Here is a 25,162-nt window from a genome sequence, read left to right on the forward strand (position 1 = left end):
ATTCAAACTCCGTTCTTTTTTTATGGCATGGCTTGGGGGGGGGGGGTCTTTCATTGACGCGAAAGAGGGATGTACTCTAATGGGACTGGTGAGGTGGATGGGGGGGATGACGCAGCCGCCCACCTCCCCCCACCACTCCCCCCCCCTTACCTACGTGACAAGTGAAAAAGGCATGCTTTCGGAATTATGCATAAAAAAACCAAAGGGAGTACAGTTCGCAGGACGCAGGAAAGTTTTCTGCAGACAAATGTTTGCCGCTTTTCTTCTCCACCGCGACCGAGTCCGCTTAGAAACTCCCCAAAACTGAGCCGCGGGTGCACAGCGGGCTACGCACACTCCGACCAAGCACAAGGGCACCGAAGAAGCTCTTCGCTGAGTAACAGAGGAAGAGAGGAGGAAGGGAGAGAGAGTGAGAGAGAGAGAGAGACTGAGATAGAGATCCTATCTCACTCTCCCAGTTGAGGTTTTCAGCGGATCGCGTCCAGCGTCTCGCAACTGGTAAGATGAGCCACTTTTGGGGAGTTTTTTTCTTCTTTTTTATGTTGGGTAAAAGTGAGGCGAGTTTAGAGCAAAGTCCTGGTGTGTGGTTGTCTGTTTGCTTTGAAACTCAGGTGTGGTGTGAAAGCAGCTAAAGTGAACCTACCTGATCGTAGAACTGTGCTGTGAGTAGATTCGTTTACCTGTTTACTGACTTGATGCCGCTTTTTTTCTTTTGCAGCAGGACAATGTCTAGTAAAGCGACTTTAGCATTATTCATCTATGGAATCATAATGCATTACAGCGTCAACAGCTCACCTGTGGGGCTTAGCTTTCCCAGTCTTAGGTATGTATGCTCTTATACGTCTTTAAGTTTCACTTTTCAGTCGCTGATTTGTCGTTCATGTGCAGCTCCTGGTGGGCACCGAGCACCCGCAGGGCACAGGCTAACGAGCTTATCTGCTTTGGAGTTAGTTATGTCGGGGAGTATAATAGCCGATTGGATTACTGGATAACATCATCTGACAGCCAATCCATAGGGCTGAGAAACATTCACCAGGGAGCGGCGGTAATGAAATTTAGGCTACTGAGGCAGTGAACTACGGCGTCTCAACCTGACCTGCAGCCATTAATCCACCGGATTTATGTGATTGAATGATTGGTAGAAAATACTTTACTGGGTTTAAACAAGTTTAAATCCCAATTATTTAAGAAAATTTTGTGTGACTAATCCTTTTAATTCCAACATTTTTAAAAAATGTTGTGAAAAGAGTTCCTGAAACTCCTGATGTGTCATCTTCTTTCTGAGTAAGAATTTCATGTGAATATGCGAATAATATGCTACATGAAGTGCAGATGTGAAGATAAACTGGGAAAAACTGTCCATTCTTACTTTTATTCAGACTTGACGGCGATGTTTATGATGAGGACGGCAATTCCTTACCGTCCCTGGATTACGACAGAGATCAACTGGAGGCGAGGAGCGCTCCGTCTGTCGCTGACGACGTCTACACTTTGTACTACCCTCCGGAAAAAAGGTGACTTTCATATCGGCTACAAAAAACTCCCCCCACCCCTTCTCTCTTTCTCGCTCTCTCTCTTTCTCACTCAACGTTGCAGACATCCATGTTGAACATCTCATCGCCGTACAGTCCCTATTTATGTCCATGTATGTGTATGTTACGTGTTAATCAATGTATTGTCGAGATTTTGTAACTTCAAACACGAAGGTTTTATTTTAATCATTTTTTTTGTTTTGAAGCTTTAACAAAAACAACAACAACAAAAATCAATCTTCTTTGAAACGATTTCCCGGGGAAAATTCATTGATTAAAGTCCTTAAACTTTAATGAAAGGATAGAGATGATGATGAATATCTTCAATTTCCAAGAAAAAAGGTGGTGGTGGTGGTGGGGAATCAGCAACGTCTCTCTGCGTCAGGATGCGCTGAATTTACCTCCCGTGAAGACTCAAAAGCTTGTTTTTCTTTAAATAAGCTAAAAAAAAAAAACATAGTAATTTTGAATCAAGAGGAATATCTTGGGGAAAATTGTGCTTTTTACGGATTTACTGTAAATCACAAAGGAAATGATCTCATAGTGACTCGTAGAGTTTTTACTTAAAGGGTGGAGGGAGGTTAAAAAAAAAAAAAGAGCCAGTTTTAGGCCTAAATAATCGATTTACGATGGATATTTTTTGCAGTGTAGCGACTTGACATTGTGTGGTGATTTTACTGTGTGGCTATCTATCATCCCAGAACGGAAAGACATGCAGACGGCATGTTTAATAAAGCCTACAGGAAAGCGCTGGGTCAGTTATCAGCAAGGAAATACCTTCATTCTCTGATGGCAAAACGTGTAGGGTAAGAGCTTCTTCTTGGTTGTCACCTCTTCTTTTCTTATATTAAATGTGTTCTGTCCTATGTGTGTTTTGTTCCCCTTTGGTTTTCTTTAAAAACTCATAATTCACGCTGTTATACGTACTGTATATGTCTGTGGTCCCATTATCTCCCAGCGTGCTGCTAAATAAATCGCCCTCGCCCTCTGAATCAGCCTTTATTAATGCTATAAAAAATCGTCAGGGGGAATACAAATGGGCACTTGATTGATTTGGGAAGTGTCATTTTCTGAGCTGGCTGCAATCTAAAGGCGCAAAGGGAAGAATTAAGCCGCACAAGTTTAAATTTATCTCCAAATGAATTATTTATGGGGACTGAATCCCAATGGTTCCCGGTGGAAGGAGGGGTGGGGGTGTGTGGGGTGTGTGGAGGGGTTGCAGTTCCTCTATAGCCTTATGAGCAGGCCCATCACATCTCAGTGCAGGCATGAAAAATAGTGAAGGGGTGGGTCAAAAGTTAAGCAGAGGGAACATGAATCAGTGTGGAAAAAGCCTTTGTAAGATCATTCTTGTGCTCACTACCATGCTGCCTGTTTTTGTCAGAAAATCTCCAACAAATGTTTTAAACTGAGGATGCAGAGTGAGTGTATGCACAGCTCTCCTGGCTGGTGATCAAAAAGGAGGAATGTGGTTATCCAATGATTTTCCTTTTAAGGAAAAACACAAACAAAATAGATTTAGCACCACAGGCTGTACATATGGGTGGGTTGCGTGGGTGGGGTCATGTGAATGCATCATGTATCAGTGTGCTGGTAGTGAGACCCGCCTCTTGTCTCTCCCACAGCGGGGGGAAAATGTTGGATGACAGCTCAGAGCCCCTCTCCAAGCGACACTCAGATGGGATCTTCACAGACAGCTACAGCCGCTACAGAAAGCAAATGGCAGTCAAGAAATACCTGGCGGCGGTCCTTGGGAAAAGGTATAGACAGAGAATTAGAAACAAAGGACGGCGGCTGGCATATTTGTAGCATCTTCCTCCTCCTCTCCTGAAAAACAAAACAAAAACAAAAACAAAAAAAACAAAAACAAAGTGTGTGCAGCCCCAGATGAAGTCATTTTGAAATCTGACCAATCAGTCGATCGCTTTTGTGTTCTTAAACATGTATTTATGTATGAAGTAAGCCATTAAAATGAATATTTTGATAATAATATTGCTTTTTATTTTGTACTTAAAGCACTTGAGAACGCACATACAGTATCTACTTTGTGGACCAATTTTTCTTTGTTTGTTTGTTTGTTTTGTTGTTGTTGATTTAAGAAAATTTATCCTCTATTTCTGTATTCATTGATTTACTTATTTTAGGCTAATTTATTGAGGGGACACAGTTGTCTGACATGACTGATATGCTCCAACAGCCCTGTCTTTTAAACAATTAGCAATGAGACATGAATGTGAGGAAAATAAATAGTTTAAAAGACAATCAATGTATTGAATGCTGCTTTTTGTGACGTGACATTAAGAGTTTAGTTGTCTTTATTCACAACAGCCTTGAAGACATAGGTTTTCACCATATCCTACAAGAAATAGACTTTGATGCCCTCCCGGACGGGGATGAGTTTGAGGCTTTTTTGGGAGAATGGCTGAAACAGTTCTCTCCCGAAATCCCGGTGAGTTTCAGGCTCTTTCCTGAGGCCGTGTCCTTGCAAGGGGCTTCTTACGCCCCTCCTTTTTTTCCCTCCTCACCTTCAGCTCTCGTTTCAAACACTCGAAACTCAAACTCTTCTTCCACCTCATCTGTGCTCCTGTCTCTCTAGACTCTCACAGATTTTTACTTTTAATTAACGCATCTATCCACACAAAAAAGTGTGGAGAGATGAAAAAAAAAAGTAATTTTAGTTGGCTGGAAAAAAATGCCAATTTTGTTAAAGTAAATTTGGGAGGCTTGTCAAAATAAAAGCCTCCAAATCTGAGATGAAGACCAGAGTACTTTTGAGGTTTTTCTTGCCCTTTTTCTTCCTCAGTGTTTACAAAGTGAGCACACACACACACACACACACACACACACACACACACACACACACACACACACACACACACACACACACACACACACACACACACACACACACACACACACACCTTTGACTCATGTAAAGTGCCAATCTTGTGTTTTCTGGATTCTGTGTTTTGGAAACCTCTTATTCTGCTAAAGGTTTTCTCACGCCTCTCTGCCCATATAATAAGTATCACTAACATCTCAAGCACCATCAGGCAAATTTAAAAGGAAAAAAAAAAGAAATGATACTTGTTACATGGTAACTTATTCATCAGTTCTTTGTGAGAGACATAACGAGGCAGTTTGAAGCTTTGTGTTTGAACCTTCTGGGTCTATTGTGCTTCCATTCTCTGTCATGTGAACCGATGTAAAAACTACAGTAGATTGCATGATTAAAGTAATTGCACTAGCCACCGCATCTGTGCAGACGACTCCAACTAGATGGTTTTGCTTGCTTTCTGACTACTACAAACATACACGCCTTTCATTTCTGGATGTTGTTTTGTGTTCTGTTTTCCTCACTTTTCCCTCACATTTCTACACAAAGCTGTATGTCCTTTCTGAATGTACTGGCAAGAGTTTCCCAATCTAATGTCATACTTTATGGGTTTGTTACTTAGGCAAAGGAGATTTTTGTAATCTACTGTTGACTTGTGTGTGAGAAAAAAATAACTGTGGATGATTCATTTTCTAGTATCTTTATACGGCAAAAGCCACAATGATTGATTATATTAAAAAAAAGAGAATGAGGATATGATGTAAGCAGGGTTAGAAACACACAAAGAGAACTGAAGTAAGGGAAGCAGGGGTGGGTCAAATGACAAAGAACATGCTGATTTTGAAAGGGATCAGGGCAAGTTTATACAACCAGCATGGTTAGACCAAAACCAAAGTCTTAGTGGTCCCCCGCCGCCCCTCCAATCTGCACACTTCTTACCAAATGTGTTAGGAAGGAATAACAGCAGGGTAAACGTCTCCAATTTGTGTTTACTGTATCAATCTTTCTTTAATTTTGCATTCCCCTCTAGGGTTTGTGACGCAGGAAGCAGTTTGCGGCTGTGGTGCCTTGCATCGACTTTAAAATCGCCATGAATCCTAGATGGCTATTTAGTGGCCCTACAATGCTGCACATCATCAGCTTACATTTCACCCTTTTGTTGTTGTTGCTGTTGTTTTTGTGTTACACAGATGTTTGATATAGTCTTAAGCATCATTCATCTTAGACGTCAAGCACTGTTGCTTGCGCTGCTTTCTTTTTGCACTTTGTGTTTAGAGCACTAGATGTGGATTTTTTGTGAAAATAAAGAGAAGAAGCAGTTTCCCGTACTCCATAAAACATTATATGTATGGTAATTCAAAGCGCCAATAGCCTTACAAAAATGAAATAATCTTCAAAGATATATATATATATATATATATATTTACTGTGTGGAAAGTGAATATTAGACTACATCTTCGAATGGCCGTCTGCAAGGGTCAACTCAATAAATGTTTAAAAAAAAAAAAAAACGTGTTGTAAGATTTGTATGAATAAATTTTTGTAAACAACAAAAAATTTCGTCTAATCTTTGAAGCCAGTATCAACAGAACTCATAACTTTTGAGAGGACGCTAACTAGTGATGAAACCTAAATCACCACATTCTTTCAAAGGAAAGAGACCATCCGCTCAACAGTTTTGAAGGGATGTTACAGTACATGAGAAAGGACATATAAATTAAAAGAAAAAAAAAATCTGGTTAAAGAACAATGGTGAAACATTAGCAGCATGAAATATCAAATAAACTGCACATAGCCAGATAAGACAAAACGACATCATGCAAATGAACCAAGGAGTGGAATTTTTGTCGGAATAACCAAAATAGGAAACAGACATTGCTTCTTTATCAACACGGGTTTAATTTTGTTGCAAGAAAAACCCACTGAACTGCAGAAACAAAGAAAAGCTGGTGAAAGGGAGACCAAAGGATCCAAGTCTCTGCCCCATTTTCACCGTGACTCAGTCAGTTTGGCGGAGGAACTGTGACACCAGTTGGCCGGGTGTCTACCTCCCCTCGGGAGAGCATGAGTAAAGAGACGTGGGAGGGATCACCCAGCCTGCGCCACACACTGCCTCGCTGCACTTTACACCTCTCTGGGACTTCAGCAGTCGCGACCAAAGGCCTGCAGGACTGGTGGAACAGTTGGGCTGTCTGAACACTGGTACTGGCACTCTGTGAAAAAAAGAACTGGTGTGGGCTGGTTTTGAACAGAAAGTACGGGGTACATGCATACATCCACATGTTTTTAAAAAATGAAATGTCCAAACCAATATGGGAGGTGCTTCCTTTTATATCCCTAAGAATCTTCTTCCTTGTAACATAAAGGTGAAGGAATCATCGAAACAGCTGCAGGCCAGGGTGATGCAACAATTTTCAATCTGTAAAAGACTACAAAAAAACCCCCAAAATGAGACTCCAACATAATATGCATATATATTCACACAGTATATCACTAGAACGTATATGGACCAGTGCTTTTGGTTAAACATTGCTAACAACTCTTCCAATACTTGCTCACTTTTTCCAGTAGCTATATGTTAGCAGATGTGGACTTCACAGTTTATCTTCAGTGCCCCTTCCTGGCCAAACGTAGACCTTGTTTGGGTCCTAACACTTATTCTGAGGTGTTCAAACTGCAGTTTGAGTTGTTAAAGTTTTCATTATCAGCTGCGAAAGACGTCTGTTGTTTCTGGTAAACTTTAATAACAGCGTCAGCAGGATGCTACTGTAAATCTACAAAATGCACACGTTTATGATCTATGTGGTGACTATCACTATGAATGAATTATAAAAATAGTACGATGTGAATCTCTATCAGCCCAGTGTGTCTCCCTCCTGCCGAGACTCCTGCGTTGTTGGAGCAGCCGATGGCATTTGGAATACCACCACCCACCCTGTAGCCCTCAGCTCTCGTCTTTTCCTCACAAGTGACACCCTTTAAAACTTGTGTGTCTGTCTCAATTCCAGCTAATGACCTTAAATAGATCCCCATATTTCATAATATCTGATAATAGGGCAGAAGAGAGAAGGACCTTTTCTATAGATTGAAGGCTTGTCTGCACGTCCCCCGCTCTTCAGACCGGCCCTCTGTATTGCCTGAAATCTCTTTAAAGGGCATCAATTACAATCACATCACTTGCGACAGTGAGTAGTTGCAGCAGGACACCGCCTTACGCGTTATGGGATGTTAGACTGTGCGACCACACAAAGCCTGCTGTGTCTCTCTCGGCTCCCCTGTGTGCGTAATAACCCCCTCTCAGACATGAAGGCAGGGCTTTGATTTTCATGGCTGCGGCCTCAGCTCTCAGCGGAGCGCAGAGAGAGGATGATCAATGGGAGTGATCTGATTCCTTTGGCCCGTGCCAGACCCTTTCTTAACCCTGCTAACCCAATCAGCCAGTGTTGCCAGGCAACCAGTCCCAGGAGGATGCGTTGCAAGTGGGTGGGGTGCCAGTGGCTTTCCTGAGTACCAAAAGATCACAGTGGATATATTTCACTCAAATGGCACCAGTCTCAGCTATGTTGTCTTCTACAGGCTGAAATTGCAAGGCGCAGGGAGGGGCTGATAAACAGGCTCTCATACAGGCGAGCAGAGATTGAGTAATGGGTAGTGATTCATAACGGGCACTCACACAAATAAATCACAAAAGCAAAACACGTAAATATGTGGTAAAGTAGCAACACTGTAGGAGCAAATAAGAAAATGAAAGTGAAAATGCATCTTATATGAAAAACTTGAGTCCTGAATAAGTTAAGCATATGACAGGAAATAAGAATAAAGCACCAGGAATAAGTTTGCAGTCATACTAAAACTCTGTGTGGTTGTATTTAACTGTGTAAGAAAGTCACTGTCACTCACTGGTCAGTGGACTCCTACTGCTCTTGGCATTTGATTTTTTTTATGACCACAAGTGACCATATTTGAAAAAGATGTTGGCATAATGGAGAGGGTGGTAGCACCAGGGAGATAAACTGCATTCCTAACAGTCAGTCATGTCACCAGTGCAAAGCTCTGGAGGGCAAAACATAATTTAAATATTCTGAACATAGAACGTCAGTACACGACTGCCACTTTCCCATCTGTTTCAAGCAAGAGGCAACCTCCAGAGCTGAAAGGGAGCCAAAAGATAAGTGGCAGAAACTGCAGTTCCTCTAGTGACCACTTGAGGCTGCCTCCAAGTTAATCCCCATTGTGTCACGCATTAAAATGTCCAACTTTACAGCATTAAAAAGGACATCTACAGCCTGTCTTCTACGATTAGTTTTGTCATTTGTGAGAACTTTTATATTTGTTTTAGAAGTCATCCACCTGGATAATTGAGTTAGGCGTGTGGACACATTAATGGACACACATCCCACACAGACAGGTGGAGCTGATTGGAGTTTGCTAGGCTTCATCCACTATTTCAAGTCATTGAACTGAGTCTGTTCACAGTCTAGATGCTTGTGTTGTGTGGTACTGATCATCCAAAAAGTTTTGGTGACGGAGATTCCTGAAAGCAATGGGTAGCATCAACCTTACGACATCCATCTTTCATACTGTCTTTGGTTTCAGAAGAACAAACACGTCTATGCATTTTTATACTGTGTACTTGTATATATGAGGGTTTAAAGAAGTGTTTTTGCATGTTATCCTTCAATCTATGCTATGCTAGTAGCTGTCAAAAAACTGAGAGACTTGTTAGCGCATCAAGTTTAGAAACTAGCTTTCATTTTGTCAAAGCAAAGGAGAGTTAGCTTGCTATGGAACACTGATCTATCAGCTGTTAGTTTTCAGGGTCATTGTTGGCAGTGTTCTGGGGCAGTAGTAATAGGAGTAATATTTCTGAAAAGTCTTTATGACATAAATATAATTAACACTTAGAGTCATGTGAAAAAGAAACTTTTCACCCCGAGGTCAGAATGTGCAATACTCAGAGAAACTGCAAAACCCCAAGAGCTATATCTCAGACTCTACAGGCCTCAATTAGCATGTTAAATGACTCAACAAGTATGGCTTGTCTGGAAGGGCTGTCAAGGGAAATTCTCTTCTCTCTGAAACAAACATGGCAGCACAGCTTGGGTTTGCAAAGTTGCATCTGAGTAAATCACAAGACTTCTGGACCAATGTTCTTTGGACAGAAGACCAACCAAAGATGTTTGGTCAACGAACTGATGCAGTGTTGCAAAATTCCTCCACAATAATATGAAGGACTGACAATCATACAGAAAACCATTAGTTCAGGTTATTGCTGCTAAAGGTGGCTCTACAAGCTACTGAATCAAGGGGTCCACTCAGTTTTTCATAGTATTGCATCAAGTCTCCCGAAAACATTCTTTTTCACATGACTGTATTACAGTAATGCAACATTCACAACCTTGGATTCTGTGGAGAAAGACACATTTTTACAATTTGGCAACTGTGTTTGTTTGTCAGGGTTATGGAAAGTGTGTTTGCAAGCTGTGCTATACTCTACACTTCAAGGTGAAATATCCAGAACAATAAACATATATGTAGCAGTGCTGCGCACAAAATCACAAATGATTTTTCATTATCCTAAGCCATTGGATAAAAGATCACACACAACACTTTTCAACGCTGTCTAGGAGAAAATAAGCTTTGTTGTTGGCAAATCGCTGCCTAAAATACTAAGATTCTCCTTTTCCCTCCAACTCATATTCTACAACCTAAACTCATTGCATCAGCCCAGGATCCCCCTTGCTTCTCAGGGAGGCTGTGTGAGTGACAGCTTTGGAGGGGGAATCCACATGCAACCTTTTCATCAGTGCCACCCCCCCGAGGCAGCACGGTGCAAAAGTTCATTCATCAGGGAAAGCTATTGCTAAGTTTACGCTGTTGAAATGCATCATTTCTTAGTGACTCCTACAGCTCATATCTCATTTTGTTGTATTTTTTGTAATACTGTTGCAAATTATCAATTTAAAGTTAACCAAGAAACTGACATTATTTAGCCAGTTTGCTGACAAACGACTCTTGTCTACTTGTGCTATTACACCATGTTTCAGACACATTGCCAGAAAAAACAAAGATAATAGAAGTATTTGCCAGTAGTAATTTTTAGGCTCATATATCACCGTTAGGCTTTGCCTCTAATATCTACACTACGTGGGTTAAAATTAGTTAACAAAGCTTGTAATCTTGTTGCCCAGTACTGTTGACATTTTTTGTTGTGTTGTATTTTCATATTAACTTCTTCGAATCTTCTTCTTCAGATTAGAAAATCTGATTGTTTTGGGCATGAAAACGCCCCTGAAACAGCTTTCAGACTGTTCTCAAACACTACTTTCGCCATCTGTTCTATGTAACACTATTTAACTTCTGAAATAGAACCCCCCAACACATTCCTCTTTCTTGCAAATGAAAAATTCAATTTACAGCATCAAAAGACAACCTTGGTAAAGTCAGTACAATCAGGGTTGCTGCAGCCAGTCAGGTATGTGATCAGCAGCAAACTTTGTGTTGCATAACTGACATTACTAAGCCTGTTTTGTGACGCAGTGTCTGCACCACACACACACACACACACACACACACACACACACACACACACACACACACACACACACACACACACACACACAGTTTCCTATGTACAGAAGAGATAATTTCCAGAAGAGTCATAATATGGCTAATATTATAATATGCTGCATTTCTGGTAAATATACTGATGTGGTGTCTATACTTCTGTACATGAACTATGCTCAGGTAAACTGCGGCATTTAAATGATCCTCAGTTGGTTCTACAGGGGAAAATGTGTGTCAAATATCCCCCACACCATTGTGGAACATATTCAACAAGGTGCTGGAAACATTCCTCAGAGACTTTGGTCCATACTGACATGACAGCATCACACAGTTCCTGCTGATTTGTCGGCTGCACATCCGCGATGAGAATCCCCCATTCCACCACGTCCCAAAGGGGCTTTATTGGATAGAGATCTGGTGACCGTGGAGATCATTTAAGTACCATGAACTCATTGTCACGTTCAAGAAACCAATTTGATTTGAACTTTGTGACACGGTGCTTTATCTAGCTGGAAAAGCCACCTGAAGATGGGTACACTGTGCTCATAAAAAGATGGATATGGTCAGAAAGAATACTCAGCTGTCATGTTGGTATTAAGAGGCCCAAAGTAAGCCAATCTCTCTCTCTCTCCCTCTCTCTCTCTCTCTCTCTCTCTCTCTCTCGCTATATATATATATATATATATATAAAAAAAAAAAAAAAAAACACCCAGCACGCCCCTGCGGGCGGTTTATCCTTCAAGCTCGGGTCCTCTACCAGAGGCCTGGGAGCTTGAGGGTCCTGCGCAGTATCTTAGCTGTTCCCAGGACTGCGCTCTTCTGGACAGAGATCTCTGATGTTGTTCCCGGGATCTGCTGGAGCCACTCGCCTAGCTGGGGAGTCACCGCACCTAGTGCTCCGATTACCACGGGGACCACCGTTACCTTCACCCTCCACAACTTCTCAAGCTCTTCTCTTAGCCCTTGGTATTTCTCCAGCTTCTCGTGTTCCTTCTTTCTGATGTTGCTGTCATTCAGAACCGCTACATCGATCACTACGGCCGTCTTCTTCTGTTTGTCTACCACCACTATGTCTGGTTGGTTAGCCACCACCATTTTGTCCGTCTGTATCTGAAAGTCCCACAGGATCTTAGCTCAGTCATTCTCCACCACCCTTGGGGGCGTCTCCCATTTTGACCTTGGAACTTCCAGGCCATACTCGGCACAGATGTTTCTGTACACTATGCCAGCCACTTGGTTATAGTGTTCCATGTATGCCCTGCCTGCTAGGATCTTGCACCCCGCTGTTATGTGCTGGATTATCTCAGGGGCATCTTTACACAGCCTGCACCTGGGGTCTTGCCTGGTGTGATAGACCCCAGCCTCTATGGATCTTGTACTCAGAGCTTGTTCTTGTGCTGCCATGATTAGTGCCTCTGTGCTGTCTTTCAGTCCAGCTTTGTCCAGCCACTGGTAGGATTTCTGGATATCAGCCACCTCCTCTATCTGCCGGTGGTACATACCGTGCAGGGGCCTGTCCTTCCATGATGGTTCCTCGTCTCCCTTCTCTTTCTTGGGTTTCTGCTGCCTGAGGTATTCACTGAGCACTCGGTCAGTATATATATATATATATATATATATATATTATATATATGTTAAATGGTAAATGCTAAATGGCCTGTATTTATATAGCGCTTTACTAGTCCCTGAGGACCCCAAAGCGCTTTACATATCCAGTCATCCACCCATTCACACACACATTCACACACCGGTGATGGCAAGCTACGTTGTAGCCACAGCCACCCTGGGGCGCACTGACAGAGGCAAATATATATACATATATATATATATATCTATATATATATATATATCTATATATATATATCTATATATATATAGATATTTATTGTCTAATTTTGGTGAATTCATTAAAATTGTAGCCTCAGTTTTCTGTTTTTTGCTGACAGAAGTGGCTCCAGGTGTGATCTTCTGCTGTTGTAGCCCGTCTGCTTCAAGGTTCAACACGTTGTGCATTCAGAGATGCTCTTCCGCATACGTCGGTTGTAACAGGTGGTTATTTTGAGTTAGTGTTGGCTTCAAACAGTCTGGCCATTCTTCGATGACCTCTGACATCAACAAGGTATTTTCTCTCAGAGAACTAATCCTCACTGGATATTTTCTCTTTTTCGGACCATTCTTTGTTAACCCTAGACTTAGTTGCTTGGGAAATTCCCAGCACATCAGCAGTTTCTGACATACTCACACCAGCCCGTCTGGCACCAACAACCATGCCACATTCAAAGTCACTTAAATCACCTTTCTTTTAAAGTTCCTGCCATGAGTAGTTGAACACATATAACCATATAAGGCGGTGGGAGAGTGTTCTTACCACAGTACCACCAACAAAAATATATTTTTTCTGTGAGTTTATAAATAGGAACACCCTCAGAAACTAGTGCTACTCACTTTATGAGCTTCTCGTTCTCCTCCCTTCAAAAGACAGATGATGATTAACTTGAGATTGAATTAACTTTCCAGTCTCAAGACTAATTTCTCTTCTGTGAAACTGGGTTGTGAACATGTTACTTCTGATAGAAGCAAAGGTAGGAATTTGTTTGCTTTGAGTCCCAGTGTGCATGCATATGGGTGTCTGTGTGGTATCTTAGTTTCGCTCTGTGTGTAGTAACGAAGGAATAGACAGCGCTGACAGCAGTTCACAGCTCACCTTGTTAAGCGGTTGGAATTTCTGCTTTTCAACCTACCTTTCTAGCAGAAGCATTAAGTGCTGGAGGCAAGTCATTTTTTTTTTACTAACCACTGTATCTATAAGAACCCGTCAGAACAAAGATTCATATCGCAGTCTTGACTTCACAATATTTTATGTCCAGATTTTTAATTTAAACCTGCATCTGGAGCACGCACCCAGCCCATTTCCCACGTTTCTCCCCTACCCTCCATCTCACTAACTCTCCACAGACCCTTACAGTACATCACAGCCCAATTAGCGTTCTTCTGCCTCGGACGTCATGGCAGTCTGGGTTCAGAGGCTGGAGGTTGGAGAGCATGTTCCCTGGATTTGGACTGAACGCTGTACTCATTACTGGACTTGTCAGCTGACCTCTGATGTCATTTTCCTCACATCATTAGAGATGCTGCAGATCTCAGAGCTAAACCGGACTTATCCACACTCACGTCACAGCGCCATTATCTACTGCCGTCACGCTATCGATCTATGTATTAGCAGACAGTATAACCTCATGAAATCATCCGTGGGCAGGACAGTGGTTGTAACTTTGCAAGCAGACAGGGTGAAGGAGGTTGCAGACACTGGGCAAATGTGTACACAATTAACAATTCCATCCTACTATGGTGATTCAACCTTGTGTTGGGAGGTCATTGACAACGATAAAAGCGATAAAAGTCCTTTTTGTAGTAGTTTTCATATCTGGATGCTCATCACTCATCCACCACCAGAAAGATGGTGGTAATAAATCAGTTTCTCTAAATCCTGCTAAAGATAGAGGGAGAGTTAATTTATCTCACTTGTGCTGACGTGGATGTACCCGTATTCTGTTGTTGCAAAAAAAATGTACCTGGTGAGCATATATAAATCATTCACTACCAGAATAGTACATCCAGTCATCTCTTAGAAAAGCAACATCAAATACTTACGTACACAAGCTATTTTAGCCTTGCTCTTTTCTTTTACTCCTGCAGCTCAATGAAAACACATTTTTACTCAAAGAAATAAATAATCAGAGAAAAGGGTGCAAGACAAAATAAAGTTTTGCTTTGTAGATGCAACTTTGAGTCAGTTTGTTTCTTAACATGTATAATGAATAGAAATACAAAAAAAAAAATCTACGTATGTATCAACTTAAAATAGCAAATAGAAGGTTAAAGCTTGCAACACTTTGTGAATATTTGGGGCTTCTTGTTTGCTTTACTTTGGCTTTCTTGGTGATGCACCACACAAAAGAACAAAGGTAAAAGGAGTGAAGAAGAGTCTTCAATGATATATCATTCATGAGGAATTTCAAGTGAAACACTTTAAGCTCTGTCCTACAGGACCAATGAAACTATGTAAGAAAGTTATAAGAGTTTATGCAGACAGCAACTAGACTATAACGAGAATTTTGTTCCTGACATTCATGTCAAACCTACACTATTAGCTAGATATCTTTTGAAATATAATAGGTTCTAACATCAGTACGCATTGATCTGATTTGCAGAGCTGAGGTGTCCAAGGGAAAAAGAGAACCAATCAGGAAGAACTTACTAATTTGCAAAATCTTGCAGGTCATAGTGTTGACTGCACAGAGCCTCGTATTTACTAACTTTTACATCATTCAAATCCAAGTAGAACCTCACAAACTCACCGACACAGAAACTATAACTCTGCTCTTGGTGCTACGCTCACATTTATCACAACATATTTGCTGAGCTAAGTTGTCTTGAAATATAGATAAACATGTCCTCGATACCCAAAACATAAAAGAAAGAACTACTGAACTGAAGAAGTTCTATATAAATTATTTGAGAGATTTGTTATATTCTTTGGCTGTATGCTCTTTATCAGAAAATATCTGTCTATTGCTGCTGGACTCAAAATATGTAGTAGTAGAATCACTACTGTAAATATAAAAATATTGATTAGAGCTTTAATGTTAGAATGCAGTTTTGATCATCAAAATTGAATTTGTGCGATGTTTTATTTTGACGAATCCATTCATTCATTTTGCTCCACAGCAGCAGATGCTCAGGGCTGTCATATATATATTAAAAAAAATCAACTTCCTCTTATTCATCTTTACTGGAAATTTCCCTCATCGGTCTTCCTGGTTGTGGGGCAGCCTAATAAGATTTCATGGATTCCTTTAAACCCTTTAGTGACCACCTTCTTTATGACACATAGATAAACAGGTGATGAATAGGAAAGGTAATTAGATGCGACTCCAGCTGAAACATGTTTGTAAATTAGCTGAGCAATTGCTGCATGACCATTTCAATCTGGTTTGCGGAAGAAATTAATTTTCTGTCATATGCGATTAGACAGCTTGCTTTGGATGTTATCCTGTTTACGCTTGAGTAAATGATTCATTCATCGCGTTTGGATTTTATAGATCATCAACATTCTTTTTACAATGTTGCCAAACATTTGTTTTAATATATTTTACAGTCCTTTGGAGTACATTTCTTGGGCCGTGCAGGTTTTAGAAGTCTTATTCACAACATGCCAAATTGTTTACATAAAGAGTAAGTAGGTTAATGACCTAAAACAGAGGTTGACCTAATTTTCACCTGACCCCTAATCTGCAACTTAGTAACCACTGTAAGTTAAATACCTTAATTATGCTGGTGGTCACTGACTGAAGATAAGCTTTGGGTGGTTCATTAGAGTTAGCTACCACAAGAATGAGCTCATGATCATTCTTGTCTTCTCTGCTCCCCGTTTCATATGTATCTTTAATATCTTCAGTTACTAAAATAGAGCCTCTATCTTTAGCTGTTCACAGTTCATCTTAGCAGACAGTGACTGCTCCTGAAATAAAGCGTCCTGTCTAGTCAGACTCCTCCCGAGATAACGCTGCCGGGTGGAAGTGTTGATGAAGCAGCAGGGAGCGAATCACAGAAATTCAATTCAATTCAGGTTTATTTATATAACATCAAATCACAACAGCAGTCGACTCAAGGTGCTTTCTGTAAGGTAAAGAGCCTCGAAATAATATAGAGAAAATCCCAACACTGAAAAGTGGGAAGGAAAAACTCCCTTGTAACAGGAAGAAACCTGAAGGGAAAGAGAAAATTGAAAAGAAAAAAATCCCATTTTAATTTGAGAAACTCTAGGAACCACAGCTAAGACTGCAGTCTGAGAGCGAAGAGCTCTATTAAGATAATACGGTACTATGAGGTCTTTAAGATAAGATGGGGATTATTCAATATTTGTATCTGAGGAGAAGGACTTTAAATTTGATTCTGGATTTAACAGGGAGCCAATGAAGCCTGGGAGAAATGTGATCTCTCTCTCATCCCTGTTAGTCTCCTTAGAAAAACCAGAAGACTTTCAGGAACTGAAAAACAATGACATCATCGTTTTGTAGCTGTTTAATAATTCCAGAGTAAGAAAATAGAAAAGGAAGAAAATGCAAAAAAAACACAGCAACACAGCTGCTGGAAACTTTAAAATGTGCAAGGATGGAAAAAGTTACGGTCTACGGTCTTCCTCGTGTCTTGAAAAATGCATGATACTCATTTATTTGTCCCTTGCACATGCTGAAAAATCTCCGCTGAGCAACAAACAGCCTCCTCTGTCAGAATCAGCACCATTACTGTCTAACAGTGAACTGTAGTGTTAAGCTCAGAGCTTATTAAAAAAGACTGAGCACACCGTATCTTCAGACAGCCCAGAATCCTTCATTTTTCTTAGTCTTTAGGAACACATGAAGGGGCTGTGCGCCTGGGTGTCATCCAGTGTACATTCTGGTCTTTCATTGGTCCTTATGTCTTTGTTGGTGTCCTCTTTGAAGGAATTGAAATATGTTGTATTTTATCCAATAACATCATCAACCACACTGAGCATTAGGAAATTCAACAAATTATTCTTAACTAGGACAAAAAGTGTGAACGTCACATGCTACATGCTTGTTTCACGTTGCTTTTATGTATATGTATCAGCTTTAAAAACCCCAGTTTAAAAACTGTGCAAAAGTCTTGAGCCAAGCCTCATTTCTTTATATTTTGCAAGGAAAATGGGAATAGGTTCAAAAATGCATAGAAACACAAATTCTAACAAGCTTGGAAGTCAATTATTGGCACAGTACGATCACCGTTTTTGCTCAACACATACTGAACTCTCCTCGTTCAGTTCTTTCTTGTCATTCTTTAAGTAGTCTTTAGGAATAGTTCTCCAGGCTTCTTCAAGGACCAAAATATGCCAGGTTTTCAGCTAATATTTCTTTGCTAAAATACTATTTTCCCAGTCAAACTATGTTATTTTTGTGATTTTTGACATTCAACTAAAGAAATGGGAACAAACCATATGTTTTGTGACAGGCTGCAAGTAACAAAAGTCCTCAAAACAAAATTTGAAATCACTGCTGTGAAAAAAACCTCTGAAAGACCTTCAGAAAAACTGGAGAACTATTGCACAAGAACATTTATTTTTAAAAAGCTGACAAGAAAGTCTGACTCCTGGAATTTAAATAAAAAGAAATGACAAAGGGCTCAGGACTTACTGTACTGTATTTGTTATATCAGGTAAAACAGCTTCACATAAATCATGTAAACACACTCAGTGGATGTGAGAGGCCTCACTAGTTTCTTTCCTCTGTCTTTATCACTGTTTATGTCTGTGTGTGTTTCACTACACAAACAGAGTTCCGAACAAGCCTCAATCCAACTTCCAAATAATTATTTCACACTTAAAAGTCACATTAATAGCCGATCAGTCATATTTCTCAACAATAATGTAACAGATTATAACCCTGTGGTGGACAGACAACCTGCCTCTTGCCCTAAAACAGGTGGGTAATCTCAATTCCCAGCATGACCCTCAGCTGGATACATAGTTAAGAAAATGGATGGATAAATAACGGATTATATGACATGTCTGAGCTGATTTTCAAAATGTTGCAGAGGATGAAACAGAGTGTCAGTAATTATGAGCCTGTTCCTGCAGTTCATATATCAGGACAGAGTGTACAACAATTGCTAATGGTTCCATTATAGTGGACATTAATGGGTCTCTGGAGGAGCTCTGGTTTGTTGGGCTTACACTGTTTTAGGAATATTACTAAAATGAACTTGAAACTGAAATCTATAGTCCACAAACTGTGACATGTTTTTTTCTCCTTTTTTGTAAAAGGTGCACTAAATGTATCTCTAAGCGTGAAAGTTTCACAGTTGCTCAACACATGCTAATATGGAGCCTGCAGTCCACCTTTTACTTATGTATTCACACTGAATTAATATCAGCGAATGCAGGAGGGCACGCTATAGCCCCTTGTGGCCCCTGAGGTTAAAGAATTTCATCATTTTCTAACATTTCTGCCAAATATATGTATTTTTTTCATTTAATATTGAAACCTCTGCCCTCTGTATGACTACTGCAGCACTTCGATGTTAACTATGAACGTCCTTAAACACATTCTGCACATGAATATGCAGAAGCTGTATGCAAGGAACATATTTTTGGTATCAAGAAAATTTGCGCTGATATCTGCTGACTCCATGAAAAGCCCTACAGGTAAGTCAGCAGACTAGCTAATAGGTTCCCAGAGTGAGTGATCTTCTACTGCTTGTGCTGGTGTGAAACTTTCACAAGTTAGTTATCTGTCCAAGAGGTTAGCAAGTTCTCAACAGATATATGGTTCTTTTATAAAATGTCAAAGGAAAAAGCTTGTGCAGATCCCCAAAGTAAAATTATTTTAAAAAGCAACTATCTGAAGTGCTTAAAAGTATTTGTTACCAATTCAAGCTTTTTTTCCCCAAAACTAATGGACAAACCAAAATGAATTAAAGCTTAGCCATAGATACTGATTAAAGGGGTTTTTGGATAATACCTACAAGTCCCATGTTTCCTTTTCAGGAACCAGTGGCTCTGTGTTTCATGCCCTTTAGCTACACTTGCGAGTACAAAACAGTAGCTCATAAGAAAACTAAGAATGGTACAAGACAGAGATAATACATACAGAAACAAGACAAGGTGGTCAAAACATTAGGACAGGGAGATATTGGGAAGGAAGCAAAAACCAATAAATAATCATATAGTATTAAATTGTATACTAGGAAGAAGGAATCAATCCTGCTTCACTAGAGCTGCATCCATTCAATTCAATTCAATTTTATGTACATAGTGCCAAATCACAACAACAGTCGCCTCAAGGCGCTTTGTAAGGTAGATCGTACAATAATACATACAGAGAAAAAACCCAACAATCAAATGACCCCCTATGAGCAAGCACTTTGGCGACAGTGGGAAGGAAAACTGCCTTTTAACAGGAAGAAACCTCCAGCAGAACCAGGCTCAGGGAGGGGCGGGGCCATCTGCTGCGACCGGTTGGGGTGAGAGAAGGAAGACAAGATAGAAGACATGCTTTGTAAAAGAGTCAGAGATTAATAACAAGTATGATTCAGTGCAGAGAGGTTTATTAACACATAGTGAGTGAGAAAGGTGACTGAAAAGGAAAAACTTATCCATCTTCTTATCCAGGGCTGGGATGCGTGGGCAACGCATTTATAATACATAACATGTAAATATAAATAGGTGATACTAATCATTAATATCATTATTATATACTTAGTTACTATTACTAGAAGTTGAATTTGAGATCATAAATATGCAAGTATGTCAATATCTGTACACAATTATTTTAAAAAGACACACATTTTCCTAAATATATTTATATATCAAAACATGATAATTAAAATACAGTGGAATGCAGATGTAACATTTTAATCAAGGCTGAGGTGTTAAACAATTACCCTCTGGCAACAAGAAAGCATGAAAAAGCCACTCTCTTTAAAGTACGATGAAGGTTAAGTGATCGGTTATAAATAGTCTTCCTTTAACTGCAGCTCTGTTGTAATTTTTGAGCTTTAACAATTAATTTATTAATTATCATCACATAAAGGTAATGTTCATATCAGAGTAAAGCCCCCCCACAGGTGATGTGCCATGATCAGAAAGGTGGACGTGTTAATAATAGCGCTCATCAGGGTCTGTGTGTTCTTGGGGACACATTTTCATTTGAGCGCGCTGACGCTTCTCTAATGACAGTCAGGGCACGGCGGCTGAACCCACCCCGAATTTCATCGTCTCATACACCCCGAGGGTATCCAGTCAAACAAAAATCTACCTCCCAGGAAAAGAGCATTTAACCACCAGCTGTCGTGTTGACCTGTGGTATAAATTGCTCTGCATTATAATGGTTCAAAAAGGACCATGGGAAAATGCCATTAAAAGGCTTTTGGAGAAAAAAAAATCTCACTGAGATAAATTATATCAAAACTCTTTCTTGAAGCGATTATTAATTGAGAGGCTGCATCACAAGGATGAGTGTTTCCTCCTCCTGTTTTAGAGGAATACAAGGGCTTTGCTCATTATTGGTCTTTTCAATGCAAGGCTGTTTTAGTGTCAAATGAGATTTGTCTCTCACCATTACAAGAAGTAATTGGCCGAGGCTCTCTCAGTAATTTACTCCCAGCCAGCGCTACTTTGCTTTATGGTGAATAATTGCTCCTGTCTGGCTCACAACTGTTACAGGCAACATGAGCACGGACCCCTGCAGCCGAAGGGACAGCCATCCTCAAACCACAGCGCTCAAATTCTCATCTGTTTGATATGTGGTGATGTCTTGTTTGCGCCCGAATCTCTTTAGAATTGTTTTTGTCGTTGTTTTTTACAAACTTTGTTTATTTGTCGGTAGGAATGCTTGCAGGTATAAAAGCAAACGTCACAAACTAGTAAATATTTGATGCGGTAATAAGGATTGATGCTGGTTTTGAATGCGCTCTGCCAGGATATTATCTGAAATCAAACTTCACTTCTGGCGAGTTTGTGTTCATGAAGGCAACTCCCAAACCACAGCGCAGCCTCTTGGTGATAAACAATGAAGGGGAATGATTCCACAATCTCATTTAATGGCCATAATGTTTTCATAAGACAACCTCACAGCACTATGGGTAATACAGGCGCACAGACATTTTAATAATATAGAGCCACAGTGGTTCCCCCCCCCCCCATAGAGCCCGCTTGAATAACATCACTGTATACTGATGAGGTGATGTGAGCCATATTAAAATGGAAAATATATTTATGCGGTTTCTTCTCGTCTGGAGATCATCATTTATCACCATGTGGGTTGTTAGAGTAAATCACAAACTTATAATATTTGAACCCAAAATTAAAGAAAGAAAAGGATTAGAGGACCCACAATCCTATAAATATATATAATTTTTTCAGTTCATACAGACTATTTTTTCATGTGCTGAAAAGGTAGCACATTAAAATAACTAATCTGTTGCTACTGATTTAATGTTGAGCCGGAAAGCATCTCATTTTGACCAAGAATTCAATGCTGAATTTGATTAGTGGGACACAGTGGACAGCACAGAAGCACATAACTCAATAAATAACCCCAAGTTTTCAGTGAAACTCTTCTTCTGTTAGGTGCTACCTTTTTCGGGGTCGTCACAGGGGATCATCTGCCTCCATCTCACCCAGTCCCTAGCATCCTCCTGTGTCACACCAGCCTCTGCCTGCTCTCCTTCACCACATCCATGAATCTCCTCTGTGGTTTTCCCTGTTTTCCTCCTGCCTGGCAGCTCCATCTTCAATATTCCCCACATAGCAAGCAGGTCTGGCCTGGATCTGGTATCAAGCCGGCACTGCTGGTTGACTTCTGGCATGATAAGACGTATGTCATCCAGATATGGGCGGCTGGGTGGCTGTAGCTCAGGAGGTAGAGCAGATCACCTACTAATCGGAAGGTTAGTGGTTCAATCCCTGGCTCTTCCAGTCTGCATGTCAACAGTGTGAATGTGTATGAATGTAGTTAGGAAACACTCAGTTTAGAGAAAGTGTGTGATTGGGTGAATATGGCATGCTGTATAGAGCACTTACAGTAATCCGGGATAGTGAAAAGCATTATATAAGAATCAGTCTGTTCACTGTCTGAACAGAGTTTTGTCATGTTACTTTTGCACTATTATGCACATGTTGTTATTACATAGCTTGATTAAGGTACACATTAGGCTGACAACTGGGGCCAGAGCTGAAACTGTTCTGGGCCAGCACAGGGCCACCAGTGTGTCTGCAACTGGCTTTGTGCTGGCCCATGTGTGGGCCACATCTGGCAAACCAGATGTGGGCCACCAAAGGGCCGTCCTTCTTTGCAGCATGTGGGGCATGTGTAAGCACATTGTTTGGGCCAGATCCGATCCATACCAATTTTGCTATGTGGGTCTTTGTCCAGTATATCTGCATGTGTCCAAACCATCACAGGCTTATCTCTCAAACTTTGTTTCCCAGTGTGCTCATTTTTAACCCAATAAAAATCCAAACATCTACACTGCCAGCTCCAGCTCCACCTACTATCCTTTTATCAGTGCCAGGAGTTGCCAACTGGTCTCTGGACTGAAGTTGAACTTGGAAGATTCAACAGTTTCTTTGGAAAGAGTGAAAAATCAAATCTTCACCTTGCAGCTAAATTACTTAGCTCTTAAGAATACCCTGCTAGGCTGTTACATGCAGCTTATGGTGGCTAATATTAGCTAACTTAGCTCAACCGTTGTGTGCCGTGTTACATTTATGCTCACTTCACTGACTTCTATTCTGTTCTTTACCGCTGATGCTGTTGGGGTGTCCTTAAAAGTCCCCTCTTATCAAATAAAAATAATTTCTAGGAGTTGTGCCAGCTCACTTATCATTTTTACCAATCATTAGTGAGTAGCTTAATAAAAAAGCTGTAAAACTGGTATTTTTAGGGTTGCTTGTTGCCACTGCTTAAAAGGTTAATTCTCTATAAGGTATTTTGCCTTGTGCCTCCAACTTGTTAAACTACATTCTATATAGGCAGCACAGAAAATTGTAGCTCACCTGGCAGCGGGCCACAAAGGAAACAGGCCCTCATGGTATATTGATAGCGTTGGCTCACATCAGAGTCCTTCACTGTCTGCTAGCAGTGTCCTGGTTATACATGCCTCACAAATTTTTAGCTTAGGGATAGAATTTAAATAAAAATGTCACAAATGATTTAGCGATAAAAATGTTCCTGTCCTCATGACATTCATCCTTCACCGTGTGAAATAATTTGGCAGGCATCTAACAATGAGGTTTACTTATGCCATGACCTTGCAGCATTTCAGGAACAGCTTCATCCAGAGAGCTTGGAAATATAATGTTTAGAAACTGTTTTAATTAGGTTGCGGTTTGTAAAACATGAACTTGTAATAAAAAGAGAAGAATATAAGTGCTGACTTCTGCTGCTCTGGTAATTTCAATTCTATTTTAGAGGCTACTATAGGTGGACGTTGGCAAATATAACGTGAAACATGAAGACACAAACCAGTTAAACGATGAGAGTTTATTTCTGGACCGTGAACGACAGTTTTGGCTGTTATTTATGCAATGCTAACCACAGGAACAGGCCACTCGCTATCAAGAGAACAGACTCATCCTGTATATCATTCACCATGCTCTTATTTTTAAAATCTAGCTCCTTGGCTGGTGGTCTTGAAATCTTTGAATCTGTGTTAAAGAATTTAGCAATTGGGAGACTTGCTAATTTTCTGAAATTATGCATCAGCGTTGTTCGCAGGGGTCATTATCTTAAATCATGTTAATAGAAGTCTTTCTCAGAGATTAATTACAGAAACGGCTAACTGGGCAATGATATAGCATCATGTTGTTTTCTTGCCCTGGCTTAAACATTTTTCTCCTTACTTAAAACTTAGTTAAAAAATGTATTATAACCTAAGGCAGTTAAATGACCTTTGTCAATTTTTTATACAAATCACACCTTCCAGAGTGAAATGCAATGATTATGTGAACTGCATATCAAAAATCCAAATATAGAGTGTAAAAACTACTTGAAACTTTTATGGGCAGCATAGCTGTTCACGTTCTGCATGTTCACAAAGTCCCCCGGGCGATGACTGATGTAACTTATGGATCAGGTGCTTGCAGAGGTTCACATGTTATAGTGAATTTCCCTGATGGAGATGAAGGAGGGAAAGGGGTGATTGAGCAAAGAGGGCAACGACATGAGAGGGGCAGGGTAATTTGCTCGCGTCCATTCATTACCTTCATAAAAGTTTAAGGGGCAGGCACATGCTGGCTGTCTGATTTATTCTGTCAATCATGGTAATGATCGGACAGTCCCTCCTCCAATCAGCGTCTAGATCACTGACTCATTTATGCAACAGGGTATCCCATAAACTTTGGGTCTGCTTTGACTTCTTCTGCCTGACATATTTCAGTGTTTTAATTGTTGATTCAACAGCGCTGTGTTAGAAGATGAGCTACGATTTTTTTTTTTTAAAGGCACTGCCTCGTCTTTTTGTCCTTGTTCTATTTAATGGATATTTTTGTATGAAAGACATCTCACTTTTCCCAAGTGTCTATCAGCAGCCAGATCCTTTTAGCATAACACTGCAACCCCAGTGATCTTTCTGTAGAAAACACTCATAGTGTATGAGCACACAGTTTCTGATGAATGCCGTGTGCCCTGTTGAGTAATACTTCTTC

The 25,162-nt window shown here is 40.4% G+C and overlaps 1 protein-coding gene across 1 annotated transcript; it reads left to right on the forward strand.

Annotated features, from left to right (window-relative positions):
* Window positions 1–206: 206 nt before the first annotated feature.
* On the forward strand, window positions 207–5,711 carry adcyap1a (adenylate cyclase activating polypeptide 1a). The gene is made up of 7 exons (XM_031751267.2): window positions 207–498; window positions 719–823; window positions 1,380–1,514; window positions 2,234–2,338; window positions 3,158–3,292; window positions 3,861–3,981; window positions 5,399–5,711. Exons 2-7 carry the CDS (start codon window positions 726–728, stop codon window positions 5,405–5,407), a joined length of 603 nt encoding a protein of 200 aa, XP_031607127.1. The 5' UTR covers window positions 207–498; window positions 719–725; the 3' UTR covers window positions 5,408–5,711.
* Window positions 5,712–25,162: the final 19,451 nt, after the last annotated feature.

The sequence above is a fragment of the Oreochromis aureus genome, linkage group 9 (assembly GCF_013358895.1).
Source record: "Oreochromis aureus strain Israel breed Guangdong linkage group 9, ZZ_aureus, whole genome shotgun sequence".
In the NCBI taxonomy this organism is placed as follows: domain Eukaryota; kingdom Metazoa; phylum Chordata; class Actinopteri; order Cichliformes; family Cichlidae; genus Oreochromis; species Oreochromis aureus.